General features: G+C 42.6%; 1 protein-coding gene across 2 annotated transcripts in view; it reads left to right on the plus strand.

Moving 5' to 3' along the window:
* The first annotated feature begins 45 nt into the window (after positions 1–45).
* The window catches only part of GAB3 (GRB2-associated binding protein 3), a 66872-nt gene continuing 48559 nt past the window's right edge, over positions 46–18358 (plus strand). For both annotated transcript variants that reach the window (XR_774444.1, XM_010568993.1), the window contains exon 1: positions 46–361. Coding sequence is in view for 1 of the 2 variants with exons in the window: in XM_010568993.1 (XP_010567295.1) it covers positions 290–361 (72 nt within the window). In the remaining variant the exon portion in view is untranslated. The remainder of the gene's footprint in view (positions 362–18358) is intronic.

The raw sequence follows: 18358 nt of genomic DNA on the forward strand, positions 1-18358 counted from the left end.
CGGTGGGTGTCGCAGCCGCCGGCTGCGTGGCGGCGAGAGCCCCGGCCGCCCATCACGTGCTCGGTGTGTTGCATTGTGTTTGCGGCGGAGGGAGGGCTGGCCGTGTCAGTGATCAATGTCATGACTTCCTCCTCGGGCTGGAGCAGGATCAGAGCGCAGCTGAAGGAAGCCGATTACTGCTGGTTTCACGTCGGCTGGGAACAATACACGCACGGACACGGACACACGGACACGCACACGCAGCCCGCACCCTGGCTCCCGCGTCGCCGCTCCGCGCCGGGGGGGGAAGATGAGCTCGGGGGACGTCGTTTGCACCGGATGGCTCATTAAATCACCCCCCGAGAAGAAACTCAAGAGATACGTAAGTGCAGAGGCTCTGCTGATATCTTTTTTTTTCTCGCTGAAGGGATTTCGGCATGTGCTCGCTGTCCCACTCTGCCTTTGAAATGTCTCGCCCGGTTCGGCTTCGCCTCGGACCAAAACAAAAAGATTTCCGAGTCCGTGCGCTCATGGGGTATTTTGGGTTTCACCGATATTCTCGTGCCCTTTGGAAGTAACCTCTCCCGGCTCGTAAGATTATAATACTTCAGTTGTTATGCAACATATCTTAGGTTAAAAACCACATTTCTGTTTCAGTTAACGTTGCCGTAACTAACAGAATTGTTGTAACAGAATTTCAGATGTCACTTTTCCAGGGGAGGGCAAGAACCTCCTGAAAAAAACCCTAGTACTTCAAATTCTGAGGCTCGGCTTTGTTAAGATGCTCTGTAATTTCTATGACACTTGCTAAAGGCAACATCTGCAACAGTTTTATTTACCAATTTAATATGCCAGATGCAGTTGCTAGCAGCAAGCTTTACTTTTTGTCTGTGATAAAGAGGTGCTAGAAGATGCCCTGCTGTAAAGTTCCCGATAGCTGAAAGGTGAAGGGGGTGGTGAGAAGAAGCGAGCACTGCATGCATGGAGAGCTGCAACTGCATTATGTGTAAAGGGGGCCCCTTGTTTCGTTCTGTATCTGCCTGCCTGTTTTTCTGAAAAAAAAAAAAAAAAAAAAAAAAAGGGTGTGTGTTGCAAACATAGGAAACTGTATCATTGCAGGGCTGCGAGGAAGGCACTCCGGGTAGAAATAAATGACCCTTAAAAAATTGCTTGGGACAGCATTAAAAATGTAAGCCCATCGTGGGCCATTTTGCATGCTCATTTGTGATGGTTCTTCATCAGGCACGTTGTTACTGTTGTTACACTTTTGGAATCGGTAATACTCGTTGGAGTCAGACGCTCCCAACCTAACTTACCCCAGAGCACTGCACTGTACTAGAAGGATCCCACCATATGTGTCTATCACGCTCCCGAGCCGTATACACAGCTTACATCATTTGTCGTATTCACTTCTGTTTATCAGCATTTTTTTCTGGACTGCTGATGTTAGCTTTTTCTAGTAATATGAGGAATAACTCTCTCACGAAGAATGTGGTAGATATCATTTGGTAGTGTATTTTTTCTTTGCGCTAAAAACTAGGAGAAAGGATAAGCCACTGATGTTAGAATTTACTTTTAACTTATTCTAAGCCAGAGTTTCTTCTTTTGGATCACAGTATTGCATTGAAATGGCTGAATATTTGCTTTGTTCAGTTAGCATTTTCTAATTCTAAAGTAACCACTATGCTGTGTCTCAAGGGACCTACAAATAAAATATGGATATCTAATTTTTGTTGTATTTTGTAACGAGTGTACTAATAGCACTGTATAGCAGGCACTAGACAATGTAAGAGCCACTGATTCACCCAGCTGGTATCATTAGTAACTCTGTCAGTGAAGCTATTTTTGATGACTCAATATTCATAAAAGGGCAAAGTAGAGAAAACAGAATGTGATAAAGCTGGGATTTGAAAGCCCCCATTATACAGTCGAGATAATAGTCACAACAGGGGCTCTGATCAGCTCACAGGACTAGTTGCAGTCTGCTCTGCTCAGATTTTGCATTACAAAAACTAGGGAAATCGGGTCTATGTTATTCTTCAAACACCAACCGCTAGATTAGCTAGATCTCTGCAGATTAGGCTTTGTTTTCTGGTTAGGAGGATAAACTACTCCTTTGTCCATAATAGAGCAGAAAGAAATCTGCTGCAAGTACAGCAAAGATTAATGTCCTTTCTCATACGACTGGTTACACAGTGGACGCTACAAACCAAATGGAAATTGTCTCTTACCTGCTGTAAGCTATTTTTTCCCCACTTTTTATATAGTTTCAACGGCGTGGTAGTTTGTGCATCTTGGCACTGGGGTGGTAGATAGCTCAGGCTGAACCACAGTGACTGCTTAAAAACAACACAGGCTTTAAAACAATGACTGCTTCAACTGACTTCGGTAGGTGTCAAGTGTCAACCGCTTACAGGAGAATGGTGTTGGCTCTGGTTCTGAACCGACAACATACATAAATCCCCAAGCTTTACACTACCCTTTGTGTTCAACTGGCAAACCCCATGGTCCGAGCTGAAGCTTCCAGGGAGCTTCAAACGTAGGCTTGGTCTGCTGCTTCGTTGGGACCCCTCTTACACCCGAGTGACCCACTTGCTCTCAGGGGGTTGTCTCCCAGTTTACATTTTCCTGAGTTCAGCATCCGGCCTTTGTAAGGTCTGGCCTGAGGGTCTCTTGTTTTACACACAGATAAATTCTTAATCCTCACCCTATTACAATCACTGGGAAAATCCAATTAATTTCAGTGGAATCTGTAGTTAAGAGACCAAAGTGATGAATTCAGGTTGTGAGACTGGGAACCGCAGATAGTCCCACTGAAGCCACTGAGAGTATTTACAGTGTTTATAAAATTAAACAAATACTTCTTTGTGAGATTGGAGCCTAAAGACCAAAGTATACCTTCATTTATGCTTGTTTTCTGATGAAAGCAATTAGGTTTTCTATGCATAAACAAGTCATAATTTGGCTGTAGGTAAGCAGAGCGTTATTTCAAAACTTTGAAAAGCGAAAAGCAGGTGTTAAGAGTCTGTATTTTTCTTGTAATGTCTTACAAAGCTGATGCTCTTAGCAGCACTATTCTTAGAAGTGTCTTATCATTCCCTAACAAAGGCTGCTCTCTTACATGTGCAGGAAATGAACATGAGATTAATTACCCAAGTGTAACTTTCTGTAAAAACAGAGAGCTTAATACTAAATGCAGAGAATTCATTAGAAAGCACAAGGAGCTTCACTTCAGCAGGCAAATACTCTAATAGTGGGTTAATAGCATGTACAATGCTTTTCCCTCTGTCTGATGCTGGAACCACGAATCCACCACGTCAGCCTATCTAAAGAGGCAGTTGTGCAAGGAGTCTCCCGGGAGAGCATTTGGGGTGTGTTGCAGTTCTTTGTCCCCTAAGTGTGACCTGAAAGCTGTGCTGCTCTCATTTCCCCACTTGGTTCCAGCTTTTCTCACCAGTCGGGGCTGTGTGGGCCTGAGGGGTGCCAGGGAACCCCCGAAGCTCTGGGGGAGCTGGGTATGGGGCGGAGGTGAGAGAGGAAGAAGCTGCTACCAAAAACTAGAAGTGGTGGTCGTGGAGGTGAAGTCCATCGTGCTCTAGACCAAAAATGCTAAGTTTCAGGCACAGCTTGACACTTAGCCCCAGGGGAGGAAAACCTGGCCCCGATGGAGATTTTTGGTGTTGATATTAGTGGATCGTGAGTACCAGCCTCCGTAGGAAATTAGATGTCATGGGAGAATCTGCTTCAGGTTTGAGGGGTTTTGCCATGCCTTATATTAGTGCTGCATACATCCAACCAGGGATGTAGATTAGGCATTCAGAGCTGCAAGGGCAAAAAGCGTTTCTGTTTCTTAAAAAACTTTTAAAATTCGGAAAGCCTAGGGTGGTGGTGTTCACGTATCCCAATTCTGTAACGTCAGCCTTGAACAGCCGGCTTTTTGATACTTTTCATATGGAAATGTATCTGCTCACTGACTGGTAATATTTGTTTTCTGTTTATTAGAGAGGAGGGAGAATGGTATCATGGCCTAGAAAACAAAGGAATTACTGCAGCCAGTGCAAAAAGTCACTATGAGGGGAAAAAAAGACATGGAAGAAGGCACAGAGGATGTCTAATGAAATAAGAGACTAGTGCCATTGAGAAGACACATTGTTCACGTGCTGATGAGAAGAAGATGGGAGTTTTAACAGGCAGCTAATTTCCACCTGTCCTCAAATCGCTGTCCTGTAGTTTGTCACATCTGTGAGGAGCAGCAGTGGTAGTTAGCCAGCCTGCCCGCCAGCTCTGGTGAATGCCACGCCAGTATTTACTTACTGTTAGTGTTAGGTTATGTGGTTTGCAATCGTAAAGGGTTATATACAGATGCTGGCTTGTTGTGAGTCAGTGCAGCTCCATTTAAGTCAATGCTGCGCAGCTGTACCCCAGCTGAAGAGCTATTTTTAATCTTCAGTACTATACAAATTGATGAGGGAAGACCACTTGCTCAAAAAAAGGCAAGTTTCCCACTTTACTTGAGTTTCTTCAAACATTATTGAAAATAAAAATCCCATGTCAGCATCTCAAGAACAGGAGTCCAAAATGGACCCCGTGTTAGAATATTTAGCCTTGCACTTCTTACCACGCTCCTTCTTGGAGTGTCTGGTCTGGGAAGACAAACAGAGGTGTAAATTAATGTACCAGATGCAAAAAGCTAGTAAAGCAGCGTCCGTTCCTGCTGCCTCTGCTCGAGGGGCAGTAAGTGCCGTCAGAAGGGCACAGCAGGGCAACTAGCTGGAGACGGACGTCTCTTGACCGTTGGGGGGATCTGCCAGAACTCGACCACAGCACACCATTGCTAGGGTTTTACAAGATAAGAGAATCTAGACGACTTCTCCATTTTTAGCTGAAGTTCTGGTATTTATCAGGAGAAGAAACGGGAAGTTACTGGCCACTAAGAAGAAAAAGTAAAGTAGAATTATGGAAGAGTTTGCTCAAGTAATAGGAACAAGAGTCCCACAGCACTGCTAAGGGTGGGTGGGATGCAGAGCATCTGCTCTCTGATCTAGCATTGGGCTGCTGTCAGCAGAGGACATTGCCACCCTCGCCTAAAAGAAATCCCCAAGTGCTGCGTGAGGTCAGGTACTTCTGCTGGTTTGGGATTTGGGGGAAGTTTCCGAAAAATAACTATCAAAGAGAAATCCGACCTTAATTTTTGTTCATAAGCCTTTTGATTTCCAAATGCTTCCAACAAAGCCTCACCTCTTCAGCTCTGTCCCCTCTGAATAGAGAGTTACAGACACCTTTCATACCCTGCTGGAATGAACCTCCCGAACTCTCATTGAAATAGCTGAGTTTATTTAACCAATTTGTGCAGGTTTTGTAACTCTAGTTTATAGGCTGGGTGGGAATAGGAGTCCTGTGGGATGGAGAAAGTTGTCAGAGCCTTTTAGCTGGTTCTAGCTGTAAGTTTTGTACCTATGTTTTTCCTGCTGTTACTTCATTTTAAAATCCAGTGTATAGTCTATCTGGTTTGTATACTAAGGAAGAACTCAGTTTTGAGAAAATGAAGACTTTCATACAGAAGCTCCCGTGCTGCAGACTACATGTTCCCTTCTCTGTGAAATCCTGAACAAATTGATCTCACTGGTAAAATAACAGCAGAAAATTTATTTTAGGGAAGAGTTTCCATCATTGGAGTTAAACATTTGTAATTAGCTAAGTGCAAATCAGACCATTTTCCACCACTTAACCTTGTTTTGGTAGGTTAGGTGTGATGTTTATTCTAGACCATTTTCTTCCATTTTGGCCATGTTTTGATAGTTTAAATGCAATGTTTAATGAGATAGGCTGACTTCTAAGAATAAAATAATTTCTAAAAAACACTGCTGTTCTTGGCAACCTGTGTATCAGAATGTTAAGCAGAATAATTTCCCTTGGACTATTTATTTGGGTGGAGCCATAATAGTCCTGAAGGCCCAGTTTAATCTTTGACTGCATGTTTTCAGTGCACAGGAATGTCCAGCTATTGGTTTCTATTCAAAACAGAAACCCGCAAGTTATCAGGAGTTTGCATTCAAAAATAGAGACTTAAAAAAAACACGCTAGTTTGAAATAGAGAAGGAAACGTTAACTTGAGTGGTAATTAAACTAGTGATGCAATCAAACATGTCTTAGAGGGAAAAGCATTACAAGTAGTACTTTGGTGAACTCTTTGTTGTAGCATGAAAACTGTAATATGGATAAACACATTAAATAATGCATTAAAATGCTGTGAATGTGTATTACGCCAATTTCATAGGTTTTCAGGGAAAGGGACAAGTTTACTCCTGTAATGTTAGTCAGCAGAGAAACAGTCATTTTATTTGCTTTCTTGTCCTTTTCATTTGAGTTGGAAATGAATTAGCAATGTGATAAGACAAGGAAAAAATGCCATCTTTGAAATGAAATTTGCATGTCAAAACATTACATCCAGCCAGATAAAATAGATTTTCCTCTTTCTCATTTAATTCTTGCGTAAAATACAATACTTCAACTTTTTTTTTTTCTGCTTTACAATAATATCCTTGACTTGTTTCAGTTTGTGTTGCATCAGGAAAAAAAAAAAAAACAAAACAAACAACAAACATATAGCCATGCAAAACTCTGTTTTAAAATCTGCTGCAACTTGGTATTTGTTAAAAATAAACCAAAACTGACGTCTAGTCTTCATGGCAGAAAAATGCTCCCTTTCTGAGGCTAACTCATTTGTAGCTTGTAATTGTTAGAATGAGACAACTGTTCTTAGAGATTTTGTTACTCCCTTCCCTTCTGATGCCACAAACCCCACCTGACCCCTGCAGTCAAAACTGCTTTGTAGCTTTCCACAAAAGCCTTGAACAGTGCATTTCAGTTATTCAGTATCCTTTCCCATAGAGCATTTTACAGAAAGGCAGTAAAATGTCATTATTAGTATGAATTTAAAATTATTAAATTAAGGTGTTAATTTAAATGGAATTTAGATTGTCATCTGAAAGTTTCTGACTCGTTTTTGACAATGCTTTTTGAAAGACAATAGTTTCTGTGAGCTCTGTTAGTGACAAATATTATTCATCTTGTGACTCCCAAGTCTCGGGGGCCGTGGGTTATGTATTCATATTTCTGTTGGACAGAATAATGGCCATAACGGGACCCTTTCTAAATTTGCAACTGTTGTAATCTCAGCAGAGTGCATAGTTTGTGAACAATCTGTTTTTACATACCAGACTTGCATACTGTTTGTAGAAGTTCAAGGATTTTACAGTTGCAAAGCCATTTTTTCAAGCTGACATGAACTGGTCGTGCCAAGGAGAAGCCAATAGTTCGGAACAAGCGGGAACTCTGTTTTTCTTGCAGACTTTACAAACTGTGCAGTAAAGCCACTAAGTTTACAGAAGTATTGCGTTTATAAACGCTGGGAAAGCTGATTGTCTATGCCTGCTATAAAGTTGCGTTTCCAAGATCTGTTGCTGATTCCACAGAAAAGCCACTGGCATTCAGAGGTGACTGTGTGCTGATCAAATCGCTATGAGATGAGAAAAAGCATCTGAAGAGATGCCGGCTGAGTTTACCGTAGCAATGAAGAAACGGTTTCACGAGAAGTCATACACGGCTTCATGAAGTGCTCACTGCTATTCCAGCTACTACATCTGTATTGTTTACTAATATTTATAGTGGAAGCTTTGCAAGCTGAAGAAGTTTTATTTTTAATAAGTCCAACATTTTGAACCCATCCTAAGAAAATTATTGAGTTCTCACTGAGGCCTTAGGTTTAAAAATAAAAAGCATTTAAGTAGCTCAGGGAATTGGTTTTTTGAGATACTTAGGCGCTTTGCTCCCACTGAAATAGGGTTTGCAAAATGTTTTCACTGGGTACTCTTCTGACTCCAGGGCTGTTTTTAGAGGTCTTCACTGGCTAACTTTCCCTGCAAAACAGTGGGATTTGGACTGTCAGCTGAAAATGGGACTGTTACTCCGACTTCACTTCATGCTTTTTAAAATGTTCCTTTTTGACAGATAACTCTGAGCGTCATATCACCCTTGAGCTATGCAATATAAAATAATGGCGAACTGTTTTTGAAAAGTGAGGGAAAACCACCAGATAAATCCCATCATTATTTCAGTGTCCTCCCCAAACTCCCGCTTTCGTCTGTGCTGAGCCTGAGAAATATTCAAGCTGAAATATCATAAAGACAAACAAACAAAAAGGTTAGGGGACAGTCTGGCTGGCATAGGAAGAACAGGCTTTGTGGTGGTGACACTGCTTTGGTTCCCCTTGTGCATCCCTCTGCACTGGGTTTGCAGACTGGAAGCCTAATAATACTGGCTTGTAAAGGGAAAAATAGAAGCATTTATTGAAGTGTTACTAGACTGCAATGCTTTAACAGTTTTCTTATGAAAAATATGTTCTTTCTTTTCTTTCTTTCAAATTCACAACTGAAAGTACTGTTGCTATGTTACTGTAATGGTGTGTAGGCTGCTAAATAAATAGAGGCAGTTTAGTCCATGCCAGAAATAGAAAGCCAGGTCAGAGGTGACATTTGGGACATGTTGAGAAAAAAGAGAATATATAATTATTTCTTTCCTTCCTATCATTCTCTTCAGTCTCATTAACCCCAGACTACTTAGAAGGAAATTACAGCAGAATTTCTGGACATGTGAGAGTTCTAAAAATTGACATCTCTGGAGTTCTGTTAAGTGTTTTGTCTTTGTTTTTCTGCAAGATTAATTTTGCAAGGGAAACTGGTAAAACTGTGGCACCTCACACACTTGTGAATTGAATAGCCGCTTTGAGGTATCAAAGGGCATGGGGAACTGTTGAAAATTCACTCTGCAAAGGTGTGCTCAGAAGGCAAAATCTGACAGAGGGAACAAGCTTTGAGAAAAGGTGCTCTCGTGAAGCCATGAACAGTGAATTTGAGTCCATTGTCCTTTTTGGGATAGTCTGGCAGGTTACCAAGGACCAGACAGAGAAAACCCTGCCTAGGCTCTTGCGCAAGAAACCCTACATACCTGCTCGCACCTTCAGCTGCCTACACGTCTTTGTAAACCTGGCTTGTGGACGTGCTTGAGTGCCTCGTTTGTACAGCGGGGTCGTTTTATCCCTCCTCTGCCGCCTGCACACGCTCCTCATATACAGCCCTCAGTGCAACGAGCTCTCGTTTAAGCTCCAGTGGCTGATTCAGTAGATGTTGGAAACTGCAAGCCGCTAATGTGAAAACTGGAGCCCGGTCCTCCCTTCATCTGCGTCAGTCAGAGCAGAAGCAACCCTTCTCCTAGGAAGGAGCGCTGCAGCCTTGTTACTCGCGGACGGCGGGCTCTGACTTTATTTCCAAAAAGTTATTGCAGACGCCGGATGCTCTGGGCCGTGTTCCGCCAGCCACGAAGCTCCTCAGCCCCGTCCCAGCCGGTTGCGGGCACGGTCGCGGGTGTGCACAGCACGCCGGCGCTCCGGTCCTGCCTTGCCCTTGGCCCCGCTGCTCTTGCGCGAGCATCGGCAGCCCTGGGCCCGCAGCGGAGCAGCTGCGAGCTGTCAGACCGTCCCGCTAGCAGGAGGTGGGACACGGAAGCGCAGAGCAAGCTCGCCTATCTGTGAGTTAATTTGGCGGATTTGTAATTCATCTCTTTAAATATATATGTCTACTTATAAACAAATTACTAACGTGACACGATGTGAGGCATCTAGTTTCTTTGTGAATCAGGGAAGAAGCCCACAGCCATAACCTAAACCAGTTCGGTGCATGCAATCCCATCAGGGAGTTCTTTGTGATATTTTTGTAGTTCCACAAATCTGTTTACTTTCCTACAAAGAAACGATGTAAATGTGCCCCCTACCCAAGAGATCTTTGGGTGTGAGGCATTCCAGAAAATCCCACCTTTACCATAAAGTTTACAGAGGGGGATTAAATTAGAGGGTACAACAAGAGCAAGTGATGCTAAGCACAGTTATTCTTGTTCCTAAGTTGCAGGGATTTTAAAATTTTCTTGTTATTTGTTAACACTCCTTGAATGGAGGTCTGGAATTTGAATGGCTAGAAGTATTTCCTAACACAGTGGATGTGAATAGCTGGTTTAATAAGAAACTTTCCTAATTTTCAGCCACAAGCCAACCCCTAGTGCCTTAGACCTTGAGACATGTCTGCAGAATGTCTGAGGTTCTGTGTCAGAAAATGAATGAGTAGCTTAGGATCCATCTCCATCAGGGCTGTTTATTTACTTACATTAGGAGTTTGCTGCTGGTGCAATTGGAGACATTTCTTGTTTTCTAGCTCAACCAGTATTCAGCCTTAGACTGAAGGAGAGGGTGTTAGAGGCTTTCTTGTCCCCTGTGGAGTTCAAACCCTCGTTTGGGCTCTGTCAAATCCTTTACCCTTGCCAGAGACTGCATTTATCTCAGACCCTAAAGACCAATTATTATGATTTATCTGTCTTCAGAGTGAATAAGATTTTACCAGGCATTTTCTACACAGAAATGTCCAGCTGGGAGAAGTGCAACCTACAGCCTGTCCTTTCCAGGGCTTTGTTGCCCACGCTCAGCAAATTGCCCAGTTTTAACCAGCAGCAGCAGCGTCGCTAAATGGAAAGGAGGATGAATTATACCCTCTGCAGTTCTGTTATGTTATCCTCCTAAAGGACCTATTTGTCTTTCATTATATTTCCAGGTCCTTTGTGCTTGAAGTGATCTTCTAAACTTTATAAGTAAACTTTGTTTGCTGGCTGGTAAGCTAAAGCTGTTTACCCATTAGAGTATTCCAAGTGGGCTGCAATGACGTTTGGCTGTACCCTTTGTTGGGGCGAACAGCTTGATTGTTAAAACTGAATGAAATTATGTTGAGGCAGAAGATGGCAGACACGGCCAGGTTTCAGATAAGCTATAGTTAGCTAGGTAAAGATTAAGTATCTTCACACTGCTGCTTTAAATCCCCAAGGACTCCCCTCACCGCGGCACTTACCTTGTCGAGGGTTCAGAGATGCTTCAGTGAAACTTGCCATTCGAGAACGGGTGACACAAGTTTGGGAGGTGAAGAGCCAGAGCAAGCTTGTGCGAAGTGGTAGCTGTGCAGTCCTTTCCAGAATACAGCGATGGAGAGGGGTAGTCATAGAGATGCACCCCAGTAATATGTCTCAGGAACATTTCCAAGAAAAAAGATTTGCATGTAGTTTAGCAACCTGAGCTGTGTGAAGATTTGAGCAGCAGCGGCCCTGACTCTCGTGTGCTGAGAACTTACTGTGCACCCACAGGCAGGTTTCAGTTTGACTCTTTTCCTCGGGTTTACTGGATCTGGAAAAGGAACTGGGATCTCTATATGAGCATACCATTGTAGAATTTAGTTCAGAGATTGGGGTTTTTTTAAGAAAGCAACTGCTTTATGTGCTGTCTATGCATAGGAATAAAAGATAAGGCGCAGAGGAAAGCACTCAGATGTAAGACCTTGTGTTATTAATGGTCATAAGGCCTAGGACCATTTTGTTGCAGGGCAGCTGGTCACTTCTGACTTGCACCTAGGGTTGCTGCGGTCAAGGTACCTGCTCTGAGTGGAAACGTGGTCATGCAGAATCACTCCAGATCTAGTTCCTGGTGCCAGTTTAGGGCAGGAACTTCATGGTTCCTTGCTGGGACTGAAAAGAAAAGGCACATGACCCTATACAGCAACAGCAGCAAGTAAGTATGGTGATGTAGCACAACCGAGTCTATACCATCAAGCAGGAAACCTTTCCCTTCCAAAATAAAATGCACCCATAATGGACAAAAAGGCCAAGTAAACATTGGCTCTAATAAGCTGCTGGAATTGGGCAGGTGTGCAGTCAAACTGGAAGGTGAGATCTGAAACTTTCATTTCCATTTATCAGTTTGCACAAATCTTCTTGGAATACCTCTTTGCCCTCTCTGAAAAGATTTCAGATAAAAGTACTTAGACTCATCAGTAAAAAATATCCTGAAATAGAAATGGCAAGTCATGTTCTCTAGCAATATAGCAGCTTAAGGAGAAACCAGAAGCCAAAAAAAATGCAGTCTCAAACCCATTATGACCATATTTATGGGCAACATTTAAATAAACTGAGCTGTTTCCTCTACATATTCCCTACTACTAACAACAGTACCTTATGACTGGTGATGTCTTCATTAAACACTGAACTTGAATATCAGAGTTGAGCTTCAGGCTTTTCTCTTTAGCTTTTGTATCAATTGGCTGGATGCTGATCAAGCACAGAGCCATGGACCTCAGCAACAAGGGAATGGGGAGAGAAAAGCAGATAGGAGGATTTTGCCTCCCGGTGGAAACCCCCAGCTCTGCCCTTATCAGAGCTCCTGGTACCTCCAGTGTAACTGGGAGAGGTGGTATGTGGTATGGGAACTGCAGCATTTACCAGCTTGCAATTGGAAACTGAAGACAATGAATGGATAAGAATATGTTAAAATGCACAATTTCACTTTATTTTGTGTAACATCTTTCACACAAAACTTTTTACTCAAAGAGATTACAGTCAGATAGAATTATGATGAAAAATAAAAGCAGAGTTGCAGAGAAATTGGTAACTTCTTAAAAAGAGTAAACTGTCACTGAAAAATCTCACTTTCTATTTGAGAGATAAAATCTATGCATGGTGCAGCCATTTTTGCTTTGCCTGGCATAAGATTTGCATGACTCAGAGCCAGCAGCGTGCTGAGGACCTAGAAATACATGATACAAAAGCAGATGCTGGCTGCTGGCTGCTGGCTGGGGAATTCCCATACCATCTTTGAAATGATGATCCTGTTTGATGGGGCGACACAGAGTGTGAGGCAAGTGCATATGATGTTTCTCCCCTAGGTGAGGTTATTAATCTGAAGGGTGAGAGACAGCGTGAGGGCTGCTAAACACCTACTATCATCGCAGTCAGTCCCAGCTGGTGAGGATGGGTGATGTAATGGATCAAGAAGGAGGAGAAAGTTTTCAAATGGGAGGGTGTAAAGTTTGAAAGGCTGCACGTAGGAACGAAGAGTCGCAGTCCTAATTCGAGTACGCAGGCAGCTCAGCAGATGGCCCAGCAGATGAGTTGCTATGCACCACGGTATGTGTGAGAACATGACAGTAATGGCGAGGCTCCGCGCAAAAACGTAGCTCTGCCCTGGGCATGGTATGGGGTAACATCAGACGCCGCGTTGCTGACCCCAGCTGGGCCCTTCGTTCCCCATCAGGGCGTTTTGTTGGCTCGCACACCGAGCTTTCCACAGCAGTGTTTCATATTGCTGTTCTGCATTACAGCAATTTCTCCCCTTGTGCTTTGCCTTCCCTCTCCAAACAGAGCAAGAACCATCCCCGGAGGAGTAGGTCCTTGCCAGTCACAGTAACACCGACGTTGCATCGCTAACTTCTCCTCCTGCCTTAGGCAGCAGCTCTCAGGCTGAGCTGGCATGTCTCTTGGGGTGGAAAACCTCCCACTTCAGGCCACAGAACAGCCTCACTGGGATGTTTTGGGTTTATTTCCTACAATTCCAGTTCCTCCAGAAGTGAAGTCCAGAGGCCAGAGAGATTTCATGTGTGTCCTATGTGACTTCCACGTTCCCTAATAACTGCAGCTCTCTGGGAATTGTAGGGGAAAATTTCAGAAAATCTCTAAAAATCCATTCTTTTTAAGAACTGACCAGTTTGCATCTGACTTTCTCCAGCGGATCTGTTTTGCTGCTTACTGCTTGTGCGACTTTTCGGCTCCATTTGCAAATCACCTATGAACTTATAGCTAGATCCTGGAAAAAGCATCTTTACCACAAATAGCTTAGAGTAGCCATTGCCACCTCACAGTCACGTTGCGCTGCTGCTCAGCATAACGGTGTTAGGACCTTTGTTTTTTCCAGTGGTTTTCTAACAAAGCTCTGTTAATCCAGAGCTATATATTCATATGGGAAATTCCAATAATCCCTGTCTTGTGATACAGCAAAAATCTGTCTCACTAACCAGTTTACATGTAACATTGATGAAATGACTACCACTAAGTTGTTTCGAGAAGCTCCATTTCCAATGCAATCTACAGGGAAATTACATAGGTGTATAATGATGCATGAATTCAAATCACTATAATTATGCTGATAAACATCTTCTCAGATGTTCTTGAGATGAGTGACATCTTTTTCTTTTATCTTAAATCGCTTCTGAAGCAACATAAACTAAACTGGGAACAATGTTCTTTTTTCCAGTATCAGAGTGTTCCCATGGCATACGTACGCCAGCAGATACATGGCAGCTCAGCTATGCTAGTAAAACTGCAGACAAGCCCTTAAATTCAAGCAGCAATGACAAAAGCAGTGGTAATCCCTGCTTTCCCACACGCCATCCTGTCAGATTCCTTTTATCATCTTGCAATCTTAAGAGCATAGTTCGGGTTTTGTGTCTCCTTTGCCCTTGGTATATTTACTTGAATTGCAAGCAAAGAGATTCTTTAATCCCTCCTATTTTTGTTATGGTCCCATGGAGCCGGCACTAAGACTATCAAACAGACCGAGCTTGTGCGTGGGTAGACTGTCAATTCCATCGTGGGTTGGCCAGTCATTGGGACAACACTAATTCTGTGAGCCCCCAATGAAGGTTGGTCGGACCTGGTAGTGGACTAGGATACATGGTTGAGTATATTTCACTACTGGACCTTTAAAGTGTGTTTAGCAAGGAGAATGTTCTGATCTTCCGTAATTAAATCCTGTATGTACCACAGCCAAACAACAAAAAACCCCAGGTCTATATTCACTGTTTGTAAAATAAAACTCTCTGAAGTGTCTCTCAGCATAAGGACTGTGAGTCAAAGTGGAAGGTTTTATGTTAGTAAAGGAAAAATTAAACATCATCATCTGTCTTATTGTAAAGAAGCAGAAGGATGTTAAAAACTATGTTATGCTGGCTCACATTTTTTCTACATAAATGAATTTTTGGGGTATCATACATGCTTACAGTAAAACAGTTACATAGGAAATAGTGAAATCCACAATGATTTTTACGTAACTTTTTCTTTCATAACATACTTGTAGTCAGAATGCAATAATCAAACTATGTTTTTTCCATGCTTGAACATTAGTGGCCATCTGGAAAATTGCATGCTACCTATATTCAGTGAAATGGCTAAGTGAGGAAGTCACATCCAAGGAAACTAAAATTATTTTTATGTGTTTCGGTAAGTTGGCTTTTGCCAGGAAGAAGCATAAAGAGGACAAAAAAATCTTGTTTGCCACCATTCCTCCTTGGGGATGGTGTCAGTCAGCACCACGGTGCTAACACTGCTCACAGACCCAGTCCGCAGCCGCCTGACTTGTCCAGGGACTGTCCTCACATAGGAACGGTGGCAACAGGCCTGACGTATTTCTGGTAAAGACACAGGAGGAGCCTCCAGACCAACAAAGAGAAATGCCTGAGTGCTGGAAAAAACCTTAACCTGTTGTAGGAAGATCTTGTAGGAAGCCCTGACCACTTCTGACCAGGGCTTTGCCATTGCAGATACTCTTTCTGCCTGTAGTACTTAAAATTGTAGCGCAGCAGCTTACTTGAAAAACTTTGGCTGAAACGGCCAGTTATCACTCTGCTAGTGCAGGGTGTTGCCTCTTCTCTTCCCAGTAAAAATGCTGAGCTGCGGACGGGGTCTGTTCTGGGAACGGGCTACAGGCGCTCTCGTTAGTCAGCAAATACCAGAGCCCAAGGGCAGGGAGTCAGCAACAGGGAACGGGGAGGGGGGACACATTCAACACCTGTTAGTAATCCAGTTATTAAAAATAAATGTTGACTTGATGAACTTCTAACCGAAAACCTGTTATGTCAGAAGGGAGCTCTTCTAATGCCGAGCTCCTAAGGGCAGGGCTATAGCTGTGATAAGGCTGGGGACATCTCAGCTGGGTGGAAAGAAGAGCTGAGCTATCCAGATAGTTATCTGACCACAGGAGGCCTTGGCAGCTTTGACCCCTGTTCTTTAGAAACCCATGTCTGACTATGTTATATATTTGGCTTACTATTATTCCTGGATTTGCTCAGCTTTTTGGTGAAAATGTCATTAATTACTAATTTAGTTCAGTGGAATAAGAGAGAGTCCAACTGTGTATGTGTAGTGCATTTAGTGGTTTCAATCCTTAGCTTATAATTGCTCTTTCCTGAATATGATGCTGTTGGGAAAATTCTTAGTTACACAGTGTCAAGCCATTAATTAATCAAGGACCGAACCAGAAGCAGAGCACTGTGGAGAAGATTCTTAGGTATCGAAAGGCACTGATATTAAGTAAACCTTTCTGTGGAAACGGTGCCCGGCTGCAGCTGGGGAACGTGCCTTCCAGTTACAGACTCCCCTGCCTGCAAATGCAGTGCTGCTGCTTTTTCCCTGCGCAAAGACGAGGCACAGACACCGAATGAGTCACGGATCTGTGCTCAGCTGTGTCTAACACATGAAACTCTGGAGCAGGACAGAGGCAGCAGCTTTGTGGTGTGGGAATGCAAGACGCACACACACACACGCACAAAAAAAAAAAAAGAGTCTTATGCTCAGTGCAGCCCAAAACTCGAAGGTCTCTTTAGAGGCCTTTGGTTTTGCTGCTTTTGACTATATCCAGCCAGCTCCACTTCTCCTGCATTCTTCCTTCTGGTGGTTTTCATGGCTAACCCACAGCATCCATACGAGTGCTTCCCTGGCCTCCCTGGGTGGCTGTGACCCATGCTAGCCCTCAGAAAAGCCAAGTAGCCACAGCCTTAGGAAATGGCAAACAGAAAGCTCTCACGTTGCTGTTTCTCTCCCTTGAACTGCAGCTTCTTTCATCACGTGTTGCAAAATGGATTGTGAAGCAGGGCCATTTTGCCTGTAAGTAGGGCTGTGGTCCTGGAGCTCCAGAAGAGCAGAGCTGCTTCTCTCAGAAGATGTTTCTAACACAGAGCATGTGACATCTGTCACATAATGCCATGACAAAACGGTGTTTCTAACAGAGAGCTGAAGCAATTTGTGAAGTGAAATTAATCATAGGTATATGTCATGGGTTTTGATTTAAATGTGGATTAGAAAGTATGTATAGCAACAGACTATTTCCAAAGACATTGATTCTTTACAGCAAAAGAATGAAAGTGAAAACATCCTGAAAAACAATAAAACAAAGAGTACTGTAGCACTGGCTCTGCAAAAATACAAAAATTTCACATTAGATGCCAGAAATGGTATGGGGAAGGGGCATGGGATTATTTTAGTGCTTCATTCATCTTCAACTTCAGTTGTATGTTGTCTGATTTTGCACTCAAGAAAATCTTGAGTTCCCCTTTTAGCTGTCAAATAGGAATGAACACAGAATCAGCCATGGAGAAGGAATCTTGGATTAAACAAATGCAAAATCCTAATCCAGCTCTTTTTCAACAGTTGGATTATTCTGCTTGATTTTAGTAAGAATTGAAATAAAAATAATGGAGAGGAGACTCAGGTTACAGGAGCAAAATTAGCATTCAGAGAGATGGATAAAGATGTCCAATGGCATATTTAAAATACCAGGAGGATAGTCTTCTACTGGATTTATTGAAAGATAAGTACCCAAATATCCCCAAATTCCTAGACAGACTTAAAACTGTCTTCATTTTTTTTTCAATAAATCATTGTGTAAATTATGTATATTGTAACTTCATGACAGTAGCAGTGCAGTATTAGTAAGCACTGTAATTCTCAACTCTTAAGTAATAAGAAAGTTACAGAATAAAGTACGAACATATGTGATGGGTTTAAAAAAATGAGTTGAAACAATCAGTAAGACCAGAAGCTCTGTAAGTGCCAAATTATTGTTGCAGAAGTATTCTTTTTATCTATGGGTCACGATTTCCAAGAAACGAGTGAAAAATGTAAACACTTCCAAGCATTTGTCCTTTTGGGCACAGGGTGTATTAAACAACAACAACAAAAAATACTTCATGGACAGAAAAGAATTGTTGGCCAGGGCATTTCAGACGGAAGCCAATAACGCCTAACTTGGTGAACAAGCAAGAAGAAAAAACTGGCAAATGTTTTTTTCCCCTGATTCATGGAAGTTCTCCATTCACCTGAGTTTTAAATTGAAGTCTCTTTCAATTTTAAAGAAACAAACTGGAAATCTTTTTCTGTAGTAGAATTCAAAGCAGGAGATGGTTGTGGTAATTACTGGCAAGCAAATAGTAAATACTCTCAGAGGTAAAAACCACAGAGCTGGAAATCATGCCTCTGCTAAGCTGGTCAGATTCTGTGCTTGATTACACTGCATGAATAAATAATTGGAAGACACATTTCAAGCTCTTTTTTCAGAAGTGAAAAAATAATCCAAATTCTTACTTTTGCAAAGCAGGGCAGAAATATGCAGAAGAGTGTGGCATCACCAGTTTGCTGCATTGTTGGTTTAGAGGTGCTCTTTTAAGTAATACAAGTACAAATATCTCAT

This window comes from Haliaeetus leucocephalus, unplaced genomic scaffold (genome assembly GCF_000737465.1).
Source record: "Haliaeetus leucocephalus isolate CR32 unplaced genomic scaffold, Haliaeetus_leucocephalus-4.0 Scaffold262, whole genome shotgun sequence".
NCBI lineage: Eukaryota > Metazoa > Chordata > Aves > Accipitriformes > Accipitridae > Haliaeetus > Haliaeetus leucocephalus.